The 20,678-nt window shown below is 36.1% G+C and overlaps 1 protein-coding gene across 1 annotated transcript; it reads right to left on the bottom strand.

Moving 5' to 3' along the window:
* Window positions 1-3,201: 3,201 nt before the first annotated feature.
* On the bottom strand, window positions 3,202-20,579 carry MAP3K19 (mitogen-activated protein kinase kinase kinase 19). The gene is made up of 11 exons (XM_042783719.1): window positions 20,367-20,579; window positions 19,484-19,804; window positions 16,049-16,121; window positions 14,778-14,848; window positions 14,134-14,215; window positions 13,074-13,315; window positions 12,387-12,430; window positions 7,752-10,184; window positions 6,400-6,546; window positions 5,490-6,187; window positions 3,202-3,922 (listed from the first exon to the last, which is right to left on the bottom strand). Exons 4-11 carry the CDS (start codon window positions 14,815-14,817, stop codon window positions 3,856-3,858), a joined length of 3,753 nt encoding a protein of 1,250 aa, XP_042639653.1. The 5' UTR covers window positions 14,818-14,848; window positions 16,049-16,121; window positions 19,484-19,804; window positions 20,367-20,579; the 3' UTR covers window positions 3,202-3,855.
* Window positions 20,580-20,678: the final 99 nt, after the last annotated feature.

The following is a 20,678-nucleotide window of genomic DNA, read 5'->3' as shown; positions in this document are numbered from 1 at the left end:
TTCCATCAAATCAAACCAATGGTGGAATGCTTGGAAGTCTGAAGTCTGTTTCCTTTACCTTAGGCTAATCAGGTATTTGATACCTGAAAAGCAAATTCTAGAAATGTTATGCCATTGTAAGCTGCTCCCTCATTCTACCCTGGGGTTGAGAGCCTGTGCCCTTAATTTTATTGTATGTTGGCTGGCCATGCTTGATTTTTTTTTTTTTTTTATTATTATTTTTTTCTTCTTAGCAGTGGGGGGGAAGGGGGGAGGGGGTGGGTGACAAGAGCATACTAAAGGATCTTTATAAAACTGGGGGGAAAAGTTCCCAATCCTTGCTTTGCAGGAAAGTGGCTTGAGCAAACACTTTGTTTGCTTTCTTTAATTGGGATGTAAATGCACATTCCCATAATCAGTTCTAAAAATAAATGTCTTTAAAAACTTAGAAGTTAGGCCAAAGTGAATTAGCTAATTAATTCCTCCTTTCTCTGAAATACTTAATTCCTTACATCTTTAAAAAACTACATCATTAATGCCAGAAGTGTTCTCTCGTGTTGTTACTGGGACTGACTTTCTCTGGCTTCTCAGGTAGATACAGCAAACCCAAATCAAGTTTTTAATCTTGCCAGTTTCAGTACTTGGGTTTGATTCCTCTATATTCCTGTGCTTATGACACCATTTTTTACCGTTTTTTTTACCTTAGTTCAGAGGTTGTGTTCTTTGACAACAGCTGTAAACTTCACTCTGAAGCTGTCTCGGGGTGCACGTCCCCGTGGGAAGTAGGGGAGAGAAGGCATTCTGCTGTGTGTGCTGTGAGACTTTCCTCAGGAGAACTCAGTTTTCACTTAAGAGGGTTGTGGAAAATGGCATCGGTTCCTGCTGAACTTTGTGAAAAAGCACTGATTTTGAACCCAGATAATCTCAAAAGGCTGGGTTTTCTGGGCTTACTGTCTGCTTCCTTGAGAAAAAAAGGTTGATGCATGTAATGCGAGATGCCAATGTTTGCGTCCTATTGCTGTAGTTTCAAGACCAGTGCAAGATGGCTGGGTAGGCATGTCTAAGAACCTTCCCTTTTCCTGAGATTTGAGCAATAGCTCAGAGCTTTAGATATTATTGCATAAAGGAAATGCTAGGTATCCCCTATAATGAGAGAAGTACAGCATAGTTTCAGGTTCTCAAATTTAACCGCCAAATCTGGAGGAAACTTGGCATCAGAGCAAAGTGGTCATATCTACTACTTGGCAGCCTCCATACTTTGTAATGGGTTCTTCACTGGTTTTAGAAATGAAGATACTCTTTTTTTTTTTTTTTCTTTTCTTTCTTCCTTTCTTAAAAAAAAAAAAAACAAAAAAAAAAACACAAAAACAAACAAAAAAAAAACAACAGTAAGCCTTGCCCTGCTCAAGTACTACTAATAATTAAGCAAGTGTGACCCTGCTCACTAAGTCACTTTTCATTGAAAATAAAGGTTTTCAAGAAGGTTTTTAAAGTTTCTCACCCTTTCCCTTATTACATTAGATAGCTTGCTACAGGTATCTAAATTATCTGGACTTTGATGTGGAAATTTATGATCTCATCAAGTAAGAAATATGCAAAGTTAGACTTATTTATGTAATGTTCTACTAGCCTGGACTCAGCCGAGCAACCCAAGGCACCCAAACCCAGCGCAGTGCGTGGTTCGGCTGTGCTGAGCACAGGGCTGGGATGCAGTCGCAGCACCGCTGTTCTCAGCGTGATTATGCTGAGATAGCTTTGTTGCAAGTGCTAGCCTTAAACCACTTAAACACCAGTCTCTAAATCTGGTTAACAAAAGCAAAAACATGCTTTCACGTTTTGATTAAGACCTCAGCATGAAGTTTTACAAACCTTTGAACTGGTGTCTAATTTTAGTAGCATTAGCTGGATTAACCATTATATTTAAATTGCAAATAACTAATAACCTTAATATGGGAGAACTCAGACTTTAGCAAAAGATGTTAGTTTTGTTTATGACACGTGTAGGGAGGGGGTTTTGTAATTCTGACATTTTAAAATTAAGTGTATATCCTAGCACACACCCATCGTTTCCCGGTTTATGAGCATCTTCTCAGTTTCATTTCATGCTAAATAAAACCTCATATTTACTTTGCAGCTTTGTTGGAGACGCTACCTTAATCTGAGGAGAATTAATATACATCATGGAATTATGTACATCCCACCTGATTTCATATGCCAGGGCTCCTATTTTTATTCTGCAAGGTACTTTAATGTGAAGTTACTTTAACATGAAGTTGCCATGGATTTTTGTTAAGAAGATGAACAGGTATTCCTCAAAATGGGATTGTTAACTGTTTGAACTTTGAAAATTTCTGTGATGTTAGGATTTCTCTTATACTGGCATAATGTTCTGTCATTGTTATGTGACATACCTACAGAAACTATTAATAAAGACTTTTGCTAGAAGTACTGATCTCTCTTTGCTTTTATAAAGATTAGACTGACTCTCTGAAGTCAGGCTACTGGAATAAAATAAAGTTCGAAAGCTATTTAAGTAATTCAAATGTTTAGTGCTCTGAGGAAAATTGATTTTATATAAAACTTAGAACTTCCTTCTTTCCCTTTTGTAAAACACTTAATTTTCCTATTACTGCTGGCACTAAACTCAGGATCTTAAATTCTTGAGAGCTCAGCCCTTAACGGGTGTAGGGCTGAGTTTTGCTGCATCTCTTCCTGAAGCCTAGGTGCTCACAAAGGCATAAGGTTCACCACATTTTGATGTGAAACCTATTTTTGGTTTCTACACTTCCACATTCCCCTGAAATTTTAAATTTTAAAAAAGACTCAAGAAGAATCCTTGTCAGAAAGAGGGCAAGCTAAATACTAATCCTTGATTTATTTCATTTGTTTTATTAATATATAATAACGTTCTTCAAATTTTTTTTAATTTTGTGCAGTTAGGAGTAGCTACTTATAGTAACTGTGAAAAAATATTTTTTCCAGGGCAGATGGAGACTGTTACATGCCATCTAATTACATATTGCTCACTGAAGGGTTTCTCAAAACAGTTCAAGTTTCAGTATCAAATTTACTGTTCTATTTCAGATTCAGGATATGGGAAAATAGCAGTAGACTGTCTTGTGAGTCAAACAGCATTTTACAGCCTTTGCAAACAAGAAGGAGGTAATGCTCCTACGTTTTTGCCATGCCATATCAGCCAACACAAGGGTGAGAATTACTTCACTTAGCTTAATAAAGATGCGCATGTGTACACCTGGGCATCTCGTCATGACCAGCATGGTAGCTCATAATGATACAGGACCTCAGTAACAAAGGACTGATATGTGTATACAAAATCTTTTTCACCAGCTAAAAATTAAAGGGCTCATCTAACTAAATAAAAGCTTCAGTACGTTTTATGCCAATATAGTTACATGGTTTGCGGTACCTATGGGATCATCACAGGCACAATTAGTGGCTCAGCTACAAGTCTGAGTAGAGCTTCCTGCAGAGCTTTCACAGCGCTTTCCACATCTGCCATGCTCTTGGCCAACAGCATACATCCAGAAGTCATTACAGATGAAATGGCAGTCCAACTTACATTGCCTGTCACATAGTGGTGATGGTGATGTGTGTTTTTTAATCTTGTAGTCTCTCCAGCTACAACAAAACATGGCCCTGTGTTCACGGTGAAGGAATGCCCACTCCGATGAGCACAGACATTGCAAAAAATGTTACTTTACTCATACTGCTGTCTAATAATAGACTTCTTGTACACAACTGCTCTCTAGTAATTTCTCCTGTTGGTTTTAAGTCCAGTTCCTTCTGGTCTTTTTTCACAAGTGGAAGATTTTTATATGGAAAATGTATGCTCATTTGGCAAGAGTTTTGAAAACTTCACTGTCTTCCTTTCACAAAAGGATGGTCCAGCAACTGCAGAGCAGAAGGGCGTTCATGTTGGTCTCTGCATTGAGGGTTTGAAAAATCAGTACATAAAAGGAATATGCATGCCTGTGATATAATTGTTTGTAAAACCTAAATGTAAACTTAGCTTTTTTTTTTTTTTTCTTCATCTCTCCAGTCATTACTCATTTTTAGGTTTTTTTGATAAAACTGGTAGAGAGGAAGGCAGAATTTATGGGAAGACACTGTTGGAATTTATTCATTCTAAAACTGAAATATTTTATTATAATGGAAATGGCTCCTTATTCCTCTAAATTCCCTGCAAAACTTCTAATAATTCTGCTTATGTGGCTGTTTCAGGTGCATCTAAAATATATTTAAGGAGGGTGACAATTATTTGTTTGATCCTGCGTCAGTCAGGCTGTTCTTTCATCTCCAATCAATGTCATGCATGTTAAAGACACCATATAGAATTATAGTACTGTAATTACAATATTTCCTTGCTAGAGCCAAGGGTTTTTTCAACCCTCAACTTGGAGGAAAAAACAGGGGAAGGAGTAAAGGAGACTGATTTCTTAAATAATAAACTAATGGGGAAGATGGGATAAGGGAAGCATTCGTGTTTTGGACATGGTGAGATTATACATTAAAACTTTGCCACTACAAGTGCATCTTGGCTTTTGAAAAAGTAAATAATTCTTTGAAAAAGGAAATGCTTTATATCTGTATGTTTCCTTCTGCCTAACAATTCCTTCTATGTTTTAAACACCATTCTCTCCGAATCAAAGTATATGTAACATTGCTATATACAGTCCACATTTTTTCTGGTTATTGTTAAATGGTCCACGGGAACCATAACCATACCATACCAAATCTCATCCAGGAATTAGAAATCAGGTTTCCTGCCTCCAAGACCACTGCCATACTCACTAAATAACATGCTTCTCTCTACTGCTCAAATCTGGTCTTTAGAGATATGTAGAAAGCTGATATTAATTTTATAGAGACTACCTACAGCAGTCAAGAATTTAGCTCTTGAAATTGATAGTCCATTTAAACATCTGGAACAAAGCTGATATTTAAAACAAAACAAACACCACAAAAATAATTCTTATAATGGGTGAATGCTAGTGTTTTGGGTTTTTTATAGAAAGAATTTTATGTTTCGATTATGTATTTCCTGGACTAGCAGGAATAATAGATTTTTCTACAGCAGAAGAATTAAATGAAAGGTTAGAATATCGTCCTCAAAACAACTTGCCTGACATAGGTCACACTCAGCCAATGTGATATTAGAACAGAAAAGCACATCAAAGAAATTTATCAAACATTTTGTCTTAAACTCAATGCTGCCATGTTTCTACGTGAAAAATACAGGGAAAGTAAACAACGAATAGAAGGCCTACAAAAACAGAGTCTGTGAGGTGGGGGTTTTTATACCATTATAGAGAGTAAAGCTCTTTTATGTATGCTATTATTGAAAGGCTTTTCTAAAATATTGAAAACCTGTGCATTTACAGTACAGTCACATGTGCCATGTAAGAGGTAACCTAAGCTCCCATCAGCAATCTCTATGATACAAACTACCTGCATTTTTCTTTTAATTTTTCAGTTAAAAATCTACATACCTGGTTAAGCATGCGTGCACAAAATCCACTGCAGTGCTGGAGAATCGATCAGGTAGGGAAGGCATCAGTCCTCTGTGAGCCCCAATATAGAACATGGCTGCTATCCTATCCATGGAAGCCAGCGGTGGTTTTCCTGTTGCCATCTCAAATACGGTGCAACCAATGCTCCAGATGTCTGATTTTCTTCCATATCCAGATTCATTTATAACTTCTGGTGCCATCCAGTATGGAGTCCCGTGCACAGACTTGAGCATCTCGCTCTGTGTGCCGCTGAGGCTAACCCAAGCTAAACGCCTGGCACAGCCAAAGTCAATTAGCTTTACTATACCATTTGGCATGAGCATAACATTATTGCCTTTGATATCTCTATGTACCACACAATTGTCATGTAAATATGCAACCCCTTGTAGAATTTGTTTTGTGTATTTACAAAGGACAATTTCTGGCAATGGACCAAAACGATTAATGATGCTAGAAATTGAGCCACCAGGAACAAACTCCATGAAAATGCTTAAAATGTTGTCTTCCAGACAAGTTCCTAAATAAGTTACAATATTGGTGTGCTTCAGTGTCTTCAAAAGATCAACTTCCTCATGTAACTTCTGATATTCCTTTTCTGTAGTGAGTTGATCTGATGTAGCCAAAACAACCTGTTTTACAGCTATTAATTGTCCCTGGCTTGTCAGACCGCAGTACACCTACAATGAAACTATCATTTACTGAAACGAAACATGAAATAAAACTATTTACTTATTTTAAATAGTGTCTTTATGTTCGTCATGTTTCATGTCTCATTGTATAACCCAAAATATTTAAGTCATTTGTTGAATAGGACAACAGACAGTTATAAGGTAAGATGTAGCTCAAAGACAAACTGCGCATTTCTTGAGATATTCAGACATTAACTTACCGTGCCATAGGCCCCCTTTCCAAGAACTTCACCTCTTGTCCACATGATAGGATCTTTGTTAGTTAAACTGCTTCCCATTTTAGTAGATTCCTCAAATTTTAGCAGGTCACTTTCTTCATTTGTTACCAAAAAGGCTTTACTGTAACTCTGCTTGAAAGATGACGGTCAGCGTAGGGAGAAAGCAGGGAGGAAAATAAAGTCTTCATATTATTCTTACATTTTTTATAAGGAGTAATTTTTACCTGACATGACTCTTCTCTATGGATTAATATATGTATACACCCACTCATTACCCAGCTCATCGATAGTTGCTATACTAAGCAAGACTATGTAAATATTTTCAAATATATATCACAATAGTGCATAATCAAAAGATTATAGCATGAGACCTTTTCCATTGACAGGAAGCCAGACAGAAGGAACACTTGAAAGAACAGGATATACATCTGCTTACTACTTTTTTTTGTCACGTAGCTACAGTTTGATAAGATGAAGAGTGAGGATGACTATCGCCTTGCTCTAGGTAACATATGTAACCCAAGTCTGATGAAAACAAATTGGACATGACTTCACAGGAGGAAGAGACTGCTTCAGAAAGATGGTAATAATTACTCCATCTAGCCATGGATCTCCCTAGGAGAAGTGAGAATAGAGGTATAACTGGCACCTGTGCCTGCAGAAGCATAAGGAAGTGTATCAGCATGTGGTGAAAGAAATTTCCTTATAAGTGTATAATTTAAATAGACAAAACGCTAACAGGGTCAAGGAGAAGCAGTATTGGTAGATAGGCACCTTAGTAGTGAAGGTTCTTAACTGACTTGGGGACCAGGATCTAAGCCTTCTCAGCTTAAAGTTTTGATTAAACATTAACTAAACAACCTTACATCTGTCTGAGAAGCCAATACTTGTAGTTCATACCTAGAACAGTATCTGGTTGCACTCAAACAATCAAGGAAATTGCCCTTTGGATATACATGAACCATTTGTGGTGTCTTTTCATATTCCTTAGGTGTCAAGATCCCAAGAGCTGTTGCCTTGCTCCAGTACCTTTTTACACGTGCTCTTTGGTTAAAATAGCCTCTCCTTTTTATTCACTACAATTTCACAATTTATCTTGACCCATCATATATGCCTTAATAGCTATTCCTGTCACGCCTTCGTACCATTTGACTTGTGTCCTGACATGCAGCCACTAACATGGGTATCCTCAACTGAGCACTGGAAGAATCAGTGGGCAGCTGGCCCAAGAAAAAGAGACTTGATCATTAACGAGTACGTTTCCTACCTTTCATCCAAACTTGTGCTGAAGTATCACTCAAAGGAGCTAGCAAGGTACAAGAAAGTATTTTTACCTTCTCTAGAGGACTATTTACTATTGCTCCATCTCCATTCATTATATTTTCTTCTTCTTTAGTATGTGTATTTTGCATTTCAGAACCTGTATTTTTTGTTCTTGAAGCGTTGATGTCTTTTTCTTCAAGCATTATCAATTCTTTGGCCAGACAACAAAGCAACTCATCAGTCACATCCTTATTATCTGCCCAGGAAAAAATGTTTTGGCTTGTCTGGCAACTGGGGTTTGTAACATTTTTTGTCAGAATCACTGAAGGCTGAGGCACTTCTTTTGCCAAACCACTGTTTGGAGGTGTGTATGCCCAACTGTGATTTAGTATTTTTGTAGGGGTCTGACACTCCAGTCTATCTGAAAAGGGCAATGCTTCACATTTATTTATAGACTTGAAGGAGGCGTGGTCTGATTCCAGACCTTTGCAGCAATCCATATCCACCTTGCACTGGGGTATACAAATGTTCTTCTCCGTTGTTAGTAGGCTGCCACTTAGAGTAACACACTCTCTGTAGTCTTTATCACTGAACTGAAGAAGATTGTGACTACAGGTAGCAGCTCTTTGATGGTTGGATATATCTTGACTGTCTAAAGACTGCTCCAAAGAAACTTCTTTAATAGTTGACAAGTTTGAATATGGAAAAAAATTATTTTGTTTAGTTGATTGTGAAAGCTCTTCTAAAACCTTAAGCTGATGAGCTGTGTCTTCATGAAACAACATCATGCTCCTTGAAGCATTTATCTGAAAATCTGAATCAGGAGTTACTACATTATTTTGCTCAGTGTTGCTGTTCCTCAGCTTGGTACTTCCATCCTTCGTAATTAAGCCTTTCTGCTTTTGTTTAGTGCCAGGAATGGTCTTCTTTGTCTTAGAATATGTTCTCTTTTGGCTATTTCTTACTCGGCTGCTCTCTCTCCCTTTACTGCAGGCAGATCTGCAGGTGCTAGCAGTGCACCTCCCAGATGGAGCAGAACAAACATCTCTATGAAATCTGTTCTCATGTTGATCAAGCTTACGCATGTGGGAGTAGACAGGAGTTCCAAACATTTCATAAATACCTGGGCCTTTGTCATTTGAACTTATTTTCTTGAACATGTCACTGTATTTCAGATCTACAAAATCTGAAGCAGACTGTGCATGAGGTAGAGAAATTGGAGTAACAGGTTTCTTTAAGACAGCTGAATTTTTGCAGCTGCAGGAGGCAATTTTCTTTTTAAGTTTCTGAGCACTCTGAGCAAAATGGTCTTTGTCTGCTTGAGGGGGGGGTTTTTGACGCTTCAGGGAAGTCTCAGATTCCATGTGTGGCAGTTCCAAAGACTTGGCACTATATTTTGTGGAAACCTCATCAGAAACAATTAAATCTTCAGATATCTTTATCTTACTACTCATTTTAGATTTTGATAAATATTTATTTCTATTCATCTTTATTTTACTTTTGTCATTTTCTTTGCGAGCAAGAATGTTAAAGCTTTGAGTAACATGGGGAGGCAGGCTACGAATGACACTCTTTTTTGTGGCAGGCTGTTTAGAAATGTGTGGTTCCCTAGCTGGTTCTTTTTCAGAGAATGTAACGTGAACAACAGGTACAATCTCACTTTGGCCTTTTGAAGTTGCTTCTTTCTCCATTTCTAATTCAGAGAGACAAATATTATTTTCTGTCTGTTTTCCAGAAGGATCTTGCTCTTCTACTCTGGGAAATACTGCAGCTACAGAATTATTTTCTAAGGCACTGTAGGCCTCCATCACTTCATTTCTACAGGAAGAAACCAAATCATGATTGTCAAGCACAAAGTTTGCACTCTCAGCATCTTCATGTGGTCTATAATCCACTATCATCTCTGTAGCATTTCCCTCTTCTAGACCAGTTCTGCAGCAATTCTCTACTCTTCTTTCCTTATTGCCAGCTTTTGAGGCGTCTCTGTTTCTTGACACTGTAAGTGTCTGAGCTGTAAATATTCCACAGTTCATCAGAGCATTCCTTGAGCTGAAGTAGGGATGACTATCATCATAGGAACTGGCTTGGGTCATGAGAGCTACATTCTTACAAACCACTGAAAACTGGTACTTCACCTGGTCATTCTTTTCAGTATCAGTAGCAACATCAGCTTCCCTCCTTTTAAAATTGCTTTGAATTTCTTCTTTCTTGTTGCTAGGGTACTTAAAATAGTTACTCATGCTGAAGTAGTACAGGTCTTTCGCTGGAGTGAATTTATCAGAAATAGTAGCCACAATTAGGTCTGATGACTTTTCAGCGTGCCTTTTAAATAGATTGTCTAACTTATACTGATAAAATGTAGTAACTGGTTTTATAGGCTGAGGAATGGAGTTAATATTATTCAAAATATTTCTGATGTTGGTGCTTCCATTGACAATGTCATCCTCTAGAGGAGCAAGATGAATTGTTCTTACAGGCTGAAATGTCACTGGTAGCAAATTAAACTGTAATTGCCATAAAAACCATTAATAATGTGCTACACAACAGATACAGGTAAAGTATAATCACTAAGAATCAAGTAGACTAAGAAAAAAATCATAAATGGATTATTCTTGTATATATTACTATATTTAACCTAATATGAAGTGTAATATCAAACCCCTAAGAAAATACATTAATTTTCTCACATCCATACATTAATTTTCTCACATCTAAAATTATTTCTAGGTATTGCATAGTACAGAAAGTGGGATCCTTTGGCATAAGTCGCAAGTCATTCTCCATGATTTAAAAATAATAAGCTTTGTCCACACATACAAATTATCTCGTCAGTTATTAACTATGTCTTATGACACATAACGTTTGCTACAGAAATTCAAAGGCTTGTCAGTGGCTTTATGTGCCAAAATTTCTTTCTTGCTGTGCACTCTCACTGAATGAGCACACCACTGTTACGCTGATATTCAAGTCTTTTTATGTAACCCTCCAAAGTTTGCTGACGCTAGTAATTATATTCCAAACGGAACTAGATCACATGTAAACAATTTCTAAAAGCAAAATCTAGATTATTATAACAGAATGCTGTTTTATCCATGGAGAAAACAGTTGTTACAAAATATTTACAAGTTTTAAAAGACATTATTATAAATCTAAACATACAGATCTTCCACATGTTTAGTGTAGTTTTATGAAATTCCATAAGCCATTTTACATGGGCCACGGATTTAGCTCACAGAATTGTAAGTACACTGGAAGATAGCACAGTCTGCACTTCACTTTGAGTGAAGTTAAATGGATAGCTTCCCAAAGGCCATTTTTATATGGCAGCTAACACGGAAGTCTGGTGTGGGGGAGATGTATTTTATTCCTTCCTTCTTCCTTCTCTTTCCATCCCTTTAGTTCAAATCTTTGAAAGAGTACAGACCTGAGAATTGAGTACTTTGTTGTGAAATTTTCTGAATTTATTCTGAATTTTCTGAAATAATTTTTTGGAAATAATATTTCTGTTCATTTTATAGGAAATGTAGAAGAAATAAGCTTTAATATACTGTATATTTTTATGCAAATGAATGCAATAGAAATAATCACACAGTCATATGCTCTGAGTACTCATTTGCATGTCTATATTCAACATCAGTTTGCAATCTGCAGGAAATTTTTGTTTGCATTCCAAGAGCAAACTGAGGTTTGAATGTGCCAGGAAAAGCAATGTGTGCTGGTTTGAAATTTACAGTTCTGAAGGTTTTGCCTAGTCTGCATGGCATTAATATAAATGCTCAGTTTATCCTGAATTATATGCCTCTACAAATCATCAGAGCCTAAGACATGAAATAAAGATGTATTAAATCAGCTAAGGTCAGCTAAATTATTCTCCTCAAACATTTCCGTCCATTTGAAATGTTTTTTTCCATGGCCCTTTTTACGATCTTCTGTCAGAACTCTTGCTATTACCATTCTTTATTTTTTTCCTGTGAATGCTGTTGTATTCTGTAGTGGGTTCACTGCAGTATGCAGCTGATTCAATGTGTCAAGTCTTTTGTACAAAGGGCTATTAATTAATATTCATAAAGACCAAATTATCTTTTTTTTCTAAATACAGTATATTTGATCTTTTGTAACTTTTAATGTTCATGTGGTATGAAGCACTCATACATGTAAAATTGCTAACTTCTTTGTAAGTACAAAAGTTTTGTCAGGAATCCTTTTTACACTTACTACAAAATTTCATGTCCAATATGTTTAATCCTCAGATCTTATTTTTTATTTGCTAACACAATAAATTTCAGCAATCCTCTAATATCAAGATTGTTCCTCAATTCAGCTTCAACTTTAAATTACCACTCAATACAAGAAAATTGTCTCCTTAAATTTGGCAAAACTAGACATCTAACATATTTAACATATAGGATGCACATACCTTAAATTAACTCACATATTTCTATTTTAAAAGGTTTTATATTTGAACTTCCAATCCTTTACTCCCCCAAATCCCTGACATAACACCTTGCTGACAAATTGTTGATAAACATCTGAAGATTTGCTGACACACACATATATAAAATATATGTAAAAATACTTCAAGTTCATTCAAAAACCTGAAGACTAAGCAGAAGAAACTACAGACACTTCTTCTGTATTTCTATTTTGAAGGTTTTGAAAGCATATAATACTTTCAATGATCAGTTTTATACATAGTATCCTCTTACCTCAGATCTCTTGTTCCTGTTTTTTAGCATTGTTTTATTTAACCCTTAAAAATCAAAACAAATTAAATGTTAATTTAATATTCTTAAATGGACTACAATTTTCATTTATAAATTAATTTCAATCTGTAGACTTCTGGGGACCAAGAATCTGTCTAATTATGTGGTTGCAGCACTATGCTATAAATCAGTTATGCAGAAAAAAGTTGTAAGTTGAAATTTAATTATGGTACTGAACTTCACAGTTCCATTTTCTATAGAAAACTATAAAATATGATAATTTAAAAATATTTTTTACTCTAATAATTTTAGCAAATATTTCCCCTCAATTTCAGATGTTTGCTATTTTCAATATGTGGCTAATTAATATTGCCAGTATGAGGAAAAAAGTGGAAGAGATGCCATCGTGGCCTCACTCCAGCTACAGAGAATTTGTGGGCTCAGTTTCATGATACAGAGTAACAGGAATGGTGAAGTCTGTCACTGCTTCTCTATCTATCTCCTTCATTCTGCAAATGCACACAGACATATAATTAAAGAAGAGGGTCAACATGACTGAAGTCCACTTTACATGAAGAAGACGGACATAAAGACAAAGTTTAAAGAAAAGGGACTTCTAAGGCTTTGCTGTCTAGTTTGATAAGCAATATATAACTTTATTTTAAAATTGTGACTTAAAATTGAACTTACTTTGTTGTATTTGTGCTTTTATTATCTGAAAAGCATGTAAATCCATAAATGATTTTGAAGTGTTAGATTCTGGGCATGAGGCCTGTAGCAAAAAGCTGAAGTCAAAGCCATGCCCTACGTTCTCTTTCTTCAGGAAGAAAGGCAAAGAAGTGTGATGTCTCATCTGTAATGCTAACTGATTTTTACTTGGAAAACATGCCACTTGTTGATCTGGCCACACTCTGGATGTTGGTGGTATTGGGCTAAAAGGCAAAAACAAAACAAAACAAAACACAACACAATGTGAAAATAAGTGGAAGGAGCCTACTCAGTTCAAATAGTCATATGACTGGAGAATAATGTGAACAAGAAGTTTGTGAGATCCAAGAATGCCAAAGTATGTTTTCTTTCTTCATCCATCTGGGAAATTGTGGCTCTCCTTGGAAGCATCTGATTGCAATGCCAGAGACTGACTACAAGTGAGAATGAATGACAAACAACATAAAACAAGCAACAGCAGGAATGGAAAAACACATTGTCTACCTTGCCCTTCTTGACAAAAACTGATTGCTTCCAGTATGTATTTTTTATGAATCATCATGAAAGGGTGTCAGAAGTATTCTGAAGATCAGATGTGCCTTTGTTATTTATAAAGTATGCTATGGCCTGCCTGAAAGAATAGAGGCTGTGTGGACAAGCCTCAGATTTCTGCCACCTGCTTTCTGAAGAAGGAAAAATCCAAATACGGAAAAAGATAAATACTGTGACTGGAAAGAGGTAGAAAAATATAATCTAAATTAATCTTAAAGCTGTATGGTATATAATTGTCTATTTTTGATAAGACAAATGATGATGTAAAACCACATACCATATGTTTTTTCATATCGTACCTAATAAATTTTTAATCTGGTGCAATATCCTGCCTCCAGCAATGGCCAATAATTGATGTTGGGAATATAGAAACACTACACATCATATAGCTGTATATAACATCTGGCACTATGAATTCTTACTCACAGACTACTACCTGCTTTGTCTCCATTTTTACATACACAACTGTAAGTTAAATATTAATACTAACCTGTTTTTTCCTAGAGCTTTGTATGACTGTTGCATTTCTTTCATTGTCTTATCTGCATTCTGAAGAGCAACACTTCCACAACCTGCAACAATACATTAGTATTTGCATAAGAACAATATAATTCACTGACCAGTAACACAATGCAAATGCAGTTATTTTTGGACATTAAAATATTATTATAAAGAAATACAGGAAGTAACAGAAAAAAAAAAAAAAAAAAGAGCACGTTTCATTTGACTAAGATACCTATAGATACTTCTTGTCAGAATTTTTGGAAATGTGAATGCATAAATCCAAATTATTTTTAGTTATTTAGGTAAGTGTATTCATTCAATGTACCACAAAAGCAAAGAACATCTAAAAAAAGAAATATCCAGTTACAGCTCCTATTTCAGTAGAACAGAAATGTAAGAAAAATATTGACAGAAAATCTACAAAGGTAGACCATTTAAAAATAGGAAACCTATCAAAACCAAAACAAATCTCAGGGCTTCTCAAAGGTGGAAAATAACTCTGAGTTTGATTTCAAATTTTTTTTGTGGTTGCTTGGTTTTGACAAGTAGCCAGATTTACAATTAACATTGCCCTTTTTCTTCTTCAGATCCCACATTACATTTCATCCTTATAAACTTTAGTTAGAGTACCTTCTTTGCTTCTCCTCTTATTTTGTTTGTTGTCAGACATACTGTCCTTTGATGTATTAAGGTCCAGAAACCTGAAAAAATGTTTAATTAGTTGATTTCCAATTCACATGTACAAAGCAGTACTTTGTATTTCATTATTTCAGAGCCGTAAGTAGGACAAAAGAAACATTGTAAAAGGACTTGAAACTATTAAAAATGTTATAATTTAACTTAACACCCAATGCCCTGTCCTGCAAATACAGAGAACCAGACAGTCCAGACACAGATTTTATTGTGAAAAGCTCAACATATATTATGCTGAATAAGATGTGAAAGCTGTCAGTATTATTTTGTTGATATTATCCTCACTGTTGGACCAGAAAGTCAACACCACATTTAGGAGATAACCACATTTTTAACATATTACTGAGAAACCAAATCTGAATTAAATTTATATCTTTCTCTACTTGGACAAAACTATCTCTCAGCAAAAGAGGAGCAACATCTAAAACTTTCTGAACACAGAAAAACTTGTACACTGCAGCCTCAACAAATCTCTTTGATGGCTTATTCCAAAGAAATGGGAAGTCAACTGGAATCTTTCTATGTATTTCTGAGAAGTAATTTATTTTGTAAATAATTTTTAAGTATCTTGAGAAGTAAATGTTCCATAACACGGTCTAGTTTTAAACATATGTTCAAAATTTAGCTGGGCATTTTTCTCTACAGAGCCAGTGTGTCAGAGTGATTTGACTGAAAACGTTAACAAAAATCTGATTGACATCAACAAGGTATAAATTTAATGCTTTATCTCAGACCTATTATAAATTCATAAATACATGAATGGCAATGTATTATCTCTGAATATTTACAAAGGCAAATTTTGTAGGTGTTTAAAGTTTGTACATCTAACTAGCCATTATATTATTGCCTTTTCTGTTGCTATTGAAATTCTGTGACCTCTCCCAGGCATCTGATTGAATTTGTTATAATCAAGAGTCACCAGCCGAGACAGAGTTAGGCTATTAACTTACTACTAGTAAATCTTTGTTTCTCAATTAAAACTATTGTACTGTCAGAAATACTATCTTAACCATGAGTGCACCTTTCTGTGAGCATGTTAGTACTTCCATATGTTTAGAAAAATATATTATTCAAATTGAACTAAATTTATAAAACCAAAACACCTTAAAGCTTACATTAAATTAGTATTACTAACATTTGATATTTTAACTCTTGGTTGTTGAGACATAACAGTAGCTCAAGAAAATGAGTAACAGCTATCCACGTACCATCTGTAGTCTGGCACTGTAAACTGCTGGCCTTCTATGAGGGTACATAAGCTTTCTGCACCTATGAGAGAGGCTTAAAAGAGATTGCCATCAGAATTACTAATTAACGTTTTGATATCTTTAGAGATCAATTTGCCAACCTTGAATCATTCCATATAGATATTAACTCATTCATTCATAATTGCTTGCATATTCAGAGTTATGCTTTTGCAGTATTACTAAATTCAGGCAGAAACAGAAGTGAGAGTAATGTTCATTGTAACTACTCGTGCCTTGTATTTTCAGTTTAGCATAATAGAATTTTCAAGGAGATCTACAAGCCCACAACAGCAAAGTCCAACAATTCGAACATTTGAAAAAGCTTGCCTCAGGAAATTAAAAGAGCAAGTATTTTCTCTCTTTTTACATTTATTTTCTACACCTTATGTTAACAATTGTATGCACAAGTAACAGTAGACAGCTACGTGCTCGTTCAAATCGACAGCAAAGTCATAGTCTACAAGGCAGGTTGTATGAAAGGAGTTTAGTTGCAGTGGAATTTAATACTACAGTTCTTTCAGAAAAAACATGCTTGGGAAAACTCAGACATCTGGTAGCCCTGTTACTGGCTTCAGTGAGACTGAGATTTCACAACAGTTCAGTTCTTAAAGCATAGACCTATGAGGCGGAATCCATAGATTATTTTTGATGCTTGCATCGATTTATAAAGCTATGTGAGCTCTGTAAATCTTTTTTAACATAGAAAGAAAACATGCTAATTATCTAAATATGTAAAGTATTTCAATATATTAATTCAGTGGAGCATATTTATTTTTGAGATTGTTTTCAGAAATAAAACAGTATGTATTTTGAATTAATTATACTGTTCATTTAAAGCTTTCTGTCTACTGTCTCTGTATTCCTGACTGTAGCTGATCTAAATGGCTCTTCTTTCTGAAGAAAATGGTATATTTTGGTAAAAAAAATAAAGCTGATAGTCGTTGAAAAACATTGAAAAGATCAAAGTAGGTTAACCGCCTCCCCACATTTTAAATTGGAAATGCCACCATTGTGATTTTAAGTTTTAATGTAGTTTCATAGGACTATTACCCCCTATGTTGTATCTAATGCATTACTGAATTCCCACAGTAGGAACAAGCTGTCCCCAGACATTGTTTTCTCCAGACAAAGATGCTTTTATTAGTCTTTACCCTTCATTAGAAGATAGTAACGAACCTTTCCCACAACTAATCAGCAATAGCTGTGGGAAAGGAGCTAGCTGTCACCCTCCTGGTTAATATAGCTATGTGTGGACATATTGATCCTCTTTACAGTTAACACTACTCCTGAATATGGTAAGTAAGCATACCATGAGCTATTTCATGATTACAAAAACATCAACTCTATTTGCTAAGATCAAACTCAAAGATTAACAATACCATAAAATGACAGTAGCATAAACAACACAGAACAATCACAAATTGCAGGCTCTTAAAGAAGAAATATGAGAGAGTGAAGTCAAAGGATTTGAAGATTTGAAATTCTATACAGCTAATTCTTAAAATAAAATTAATCTCAATTAATAGTTTTGATGGATTTGGAGCTCTTTCTGAAAAACATAATGAACTTCCGTTTCTCAAGTGATAAGAACACATAATGTAATTAAAAACAGTGAATTGAAATGAACAAAAGAAAATACGATCATTAATATTAGTTAATACCTGTATTAAAATGCTTCCCAATGTCTTTATTATTTAATAAATAACTTACAGTTTAAAAAAAATCCCATAAAATACATAAGATGTACATAAATAAGATATTGTCAAAATCTTATGTGCATGAATGTACCTGAATGAATATGAATATATATTTAAACATATATGAATAACAGTGTCAAATTCTTACATTGGGTAATTCTGAATGCTAGACAGGAATATTATAAAGTCCATAATGGAGAATTATGTAATAATAAGCCCGTAAGGATTTTTTTCCTACTAGCTAATCAAGAAGTATGTAATATGACAATTTATATCTTTTACATACATATGTTCCTTCTAATATTACTGAACGGGGTCTAACTTTTTACACAGCATAAATATCTAACTCCTTTCTGAATTACATGAAATGTTCTGTTGTATTGACATAATTGATATAATGTGGCAGTGGGTTCTCCTATTTAGCTGTGTAAGAAATACATCTTATGTCCATTTGAAACAATTATCTTTCAAAATTATTTCAATTTTCTTGCATTTGCATCTTCAATTTAATTTGTTGCAATACATTCTCCCCTCACAAAAAAACATTGCCTGACCACTATATACATGCTACCAAATTAAACTGGTCTAGAACTTAATTTGTATGGCAGGCTAAAATGAAGGTATGCTTTTTAGAAAATTACGTTTGTGTTTGTTAAACCCAAAGACAGGTAGATCTATGAAAAATAGGGCACCTAGTGGAGATTATGTTGCTAATTTCTTTACAAAATTTTATTTTCTCTCTGTTCTTTTCCTCACATGCATATTGTTTCTTCATTGCTTGTTATTACATCAGTCAACTGAATAAAATACTCTGGTTTATACATTTTCAACAGTCATTATAAATTTTTTTACAACTTATTCCTAACAGTGATCTTGGGTATTACCCTGACAATGTTTTTTTCATCTGTTTTGAGTTCCCTCATAAATTCCTATTCTTAATTTATGCATAAATACCTATTTTTTTCCTTTGCAGCTGAGCTCAGGGCTCTCAGTAGTACTACTAATGTATGGGGAAAAAAAGGCTAATGTGGAAGTACCACCAATGGTAAAATGTATGCAACTGATAGAAAGTAACAACCAAGGTAGCTGTCTGTCCATAAGGAATCGTTCCATTGCAAAGTCATTACAGAGTTCAGTGGAAATTAAGGGCCTATGTGCCTTCTGTTGGATTCAGTAGCATTTTGCCACTCAATACTGCTTAGTCTGGAAAAGAATCAGGTTTTTGTTACTGATTCTATCAGCAAAAAATATAATTACTGGGAAGCATGCTGCAGCCTTCTGAGGAGACTCATGCAATTATCTTAGATTAAATTAGTTTTTAATAACAACTTTATATAACACTTTTTATCTGAGGAATGTGTGTTATTTTATAACTATATAACAGCCAGATATCAGACAGTACTGTCATTCTTAGTTTACAGAAGATGAAACAAATAGAGGAAATGTGAATGACCTATAGAGCTGATGACCAAGGCAATCCAATGAACTGTGCAAAAGTAGCTATAGAAGTTTCTTGATTTCTCATTCTTACACTAAACACCAGGTAATCCATTAAAATGTTTATCCCATTGTATTAGTCTGTAAAAAGTCATATTTGACGCTGCACTTCTCCAAACATTGATTTTTTTCCGGATATGCAAAAACCCGTTCAAAATAATAACTGAAAAGGTTCTATAAAAAGGCATAAACAACATCTTACCTGGTGCTTCAGTAGCAAAGTGTGAAAGAGGCACAGTAACCCCGAGAGAACTTACAGACCATTTTTAGCTCACAGCTGTCTTCCTTTGCTGGACAGCAAGGAATTTAAACGGTAATTACATATACTTTGATTTTATTTTCGGCATGTTTTTCTGACTGCGGAGCACATAGTAGTTACTATCGAGGCAGGCTCTTTTGCTGGCAAATCCTCCCGGCAGCTCCGGCTACACGAGGCTGCTGAGTTTACGCGGTGTTGCCGAGGCAACTCCCCCCCCCGGGGGCATTTTGCTTGGAGAAGTTTAATTCAAAGAGCAGTAGAGACCTATGAAAACACACACAGTTAAAACAAACGGTAGTATTTTAAGTTCTAATCACAACACAGTCCTCCCAGCACCTAAAGCAAAGCATATTTCTCCTGTTTATCTCCGTTTATACTTTTAGTACCCTATTTCTACATAATTTTAATTTTGCATTCATCCCCTCGCCTAAACACTCCCTATTACTCATGAATAGTTTTTTATCTCCTTTTTGGCAGCCTTAAACAGCAGACTTCAAGGATATTTATTTATGTATTTATCTATTTAAAGTAGCAGGCTGTAGTAAGGCGGAGGAAAGGATTAAAGAAGTAGAGTAGGGCTCAAGTTGAAAGGGTTTTGAAGGGAGCTGGTGTGCTGGATGCCAGAAAGCACCCTGGACATGGCTGCAGGGTTGCACAAGATGTGGAGGCAGGAACGCCAGGCCTGGGGGACACCTCAGCTCCCGGCTGAATGAGAAGGGGCATCAGGGACCCGGCACAACCGGCCTAATGGCGACAAGCTGCGGCTCCAGCCACGCCTCGGTACCCCGGGCACACGGAGACCCAGCCGGTAAGTGACTTCGTTTACCCTCTCGAGCTGTCCTCGACGGACCCGGAGGGTCTCTGGGAGCAACTCGTGCCCTCAGCTTTACACCGCCGTGAAGGTGGCCGGCCCAGCGGGCGCCTCTTCGGCAGCCCCCCTCAGGCGCTTCGGCGCGCCTCGAGGGCCACCCGGGTGTCCCCTCATCACGGAGGGCTGCGGGGAAGGGTGCCCGGGGGACGGAGTGGCTGCACCGCCGCGGCGGGGAGCGGGTCCCTGAGGGAGCCCGGCGGGGAGCGGGTCCCTGAGGGAGCCCGGCGGGCCGGTCCCTGAGGGAGGAGGCGCCGGGACGGTTCGCAC

This window comes from Tyto alba, unplaced genomic scaffold (assembly GCF_018691265.1).
Source record: "Tyto alba isolate M040663 unplaced genomic scaffold, T.alba_DEE_v4.0 Super-Scaffold_7, whole genome shotgun sequence".
Classification (NCBI taxonomy): Eukaryota; Metazoa; Chordata; class Aves; order Strigiformes; family Tytonidae; genus Tyto; species Tyto alba.
This window is presented reverse-complemented; position numbering and strand designations above follow the sequence as displayed.

Coding starts and splice junctions, on each gene's coding strand:
- MAP3K19 (XM_042783719.1), bottom strand. CDS start 14,817: ATGTCTGACAACAAACAAAATAAGAGGAGAAGCAAAGAAG. Junction 12,431..13,073: donor AAAAGCACAAATACAACAAA/GTAAGTTCAATT, acceptor TTGATTTTTAAG/GGTTAAATAAAACAATGCTA. Junction 6,188..6,399: donor GAAAGGGGGCCTATGGCACG/GTAAGTTAATGT, acceptor GTTTCATTGTAG/GTGTACTGCGGTCTGACAAG.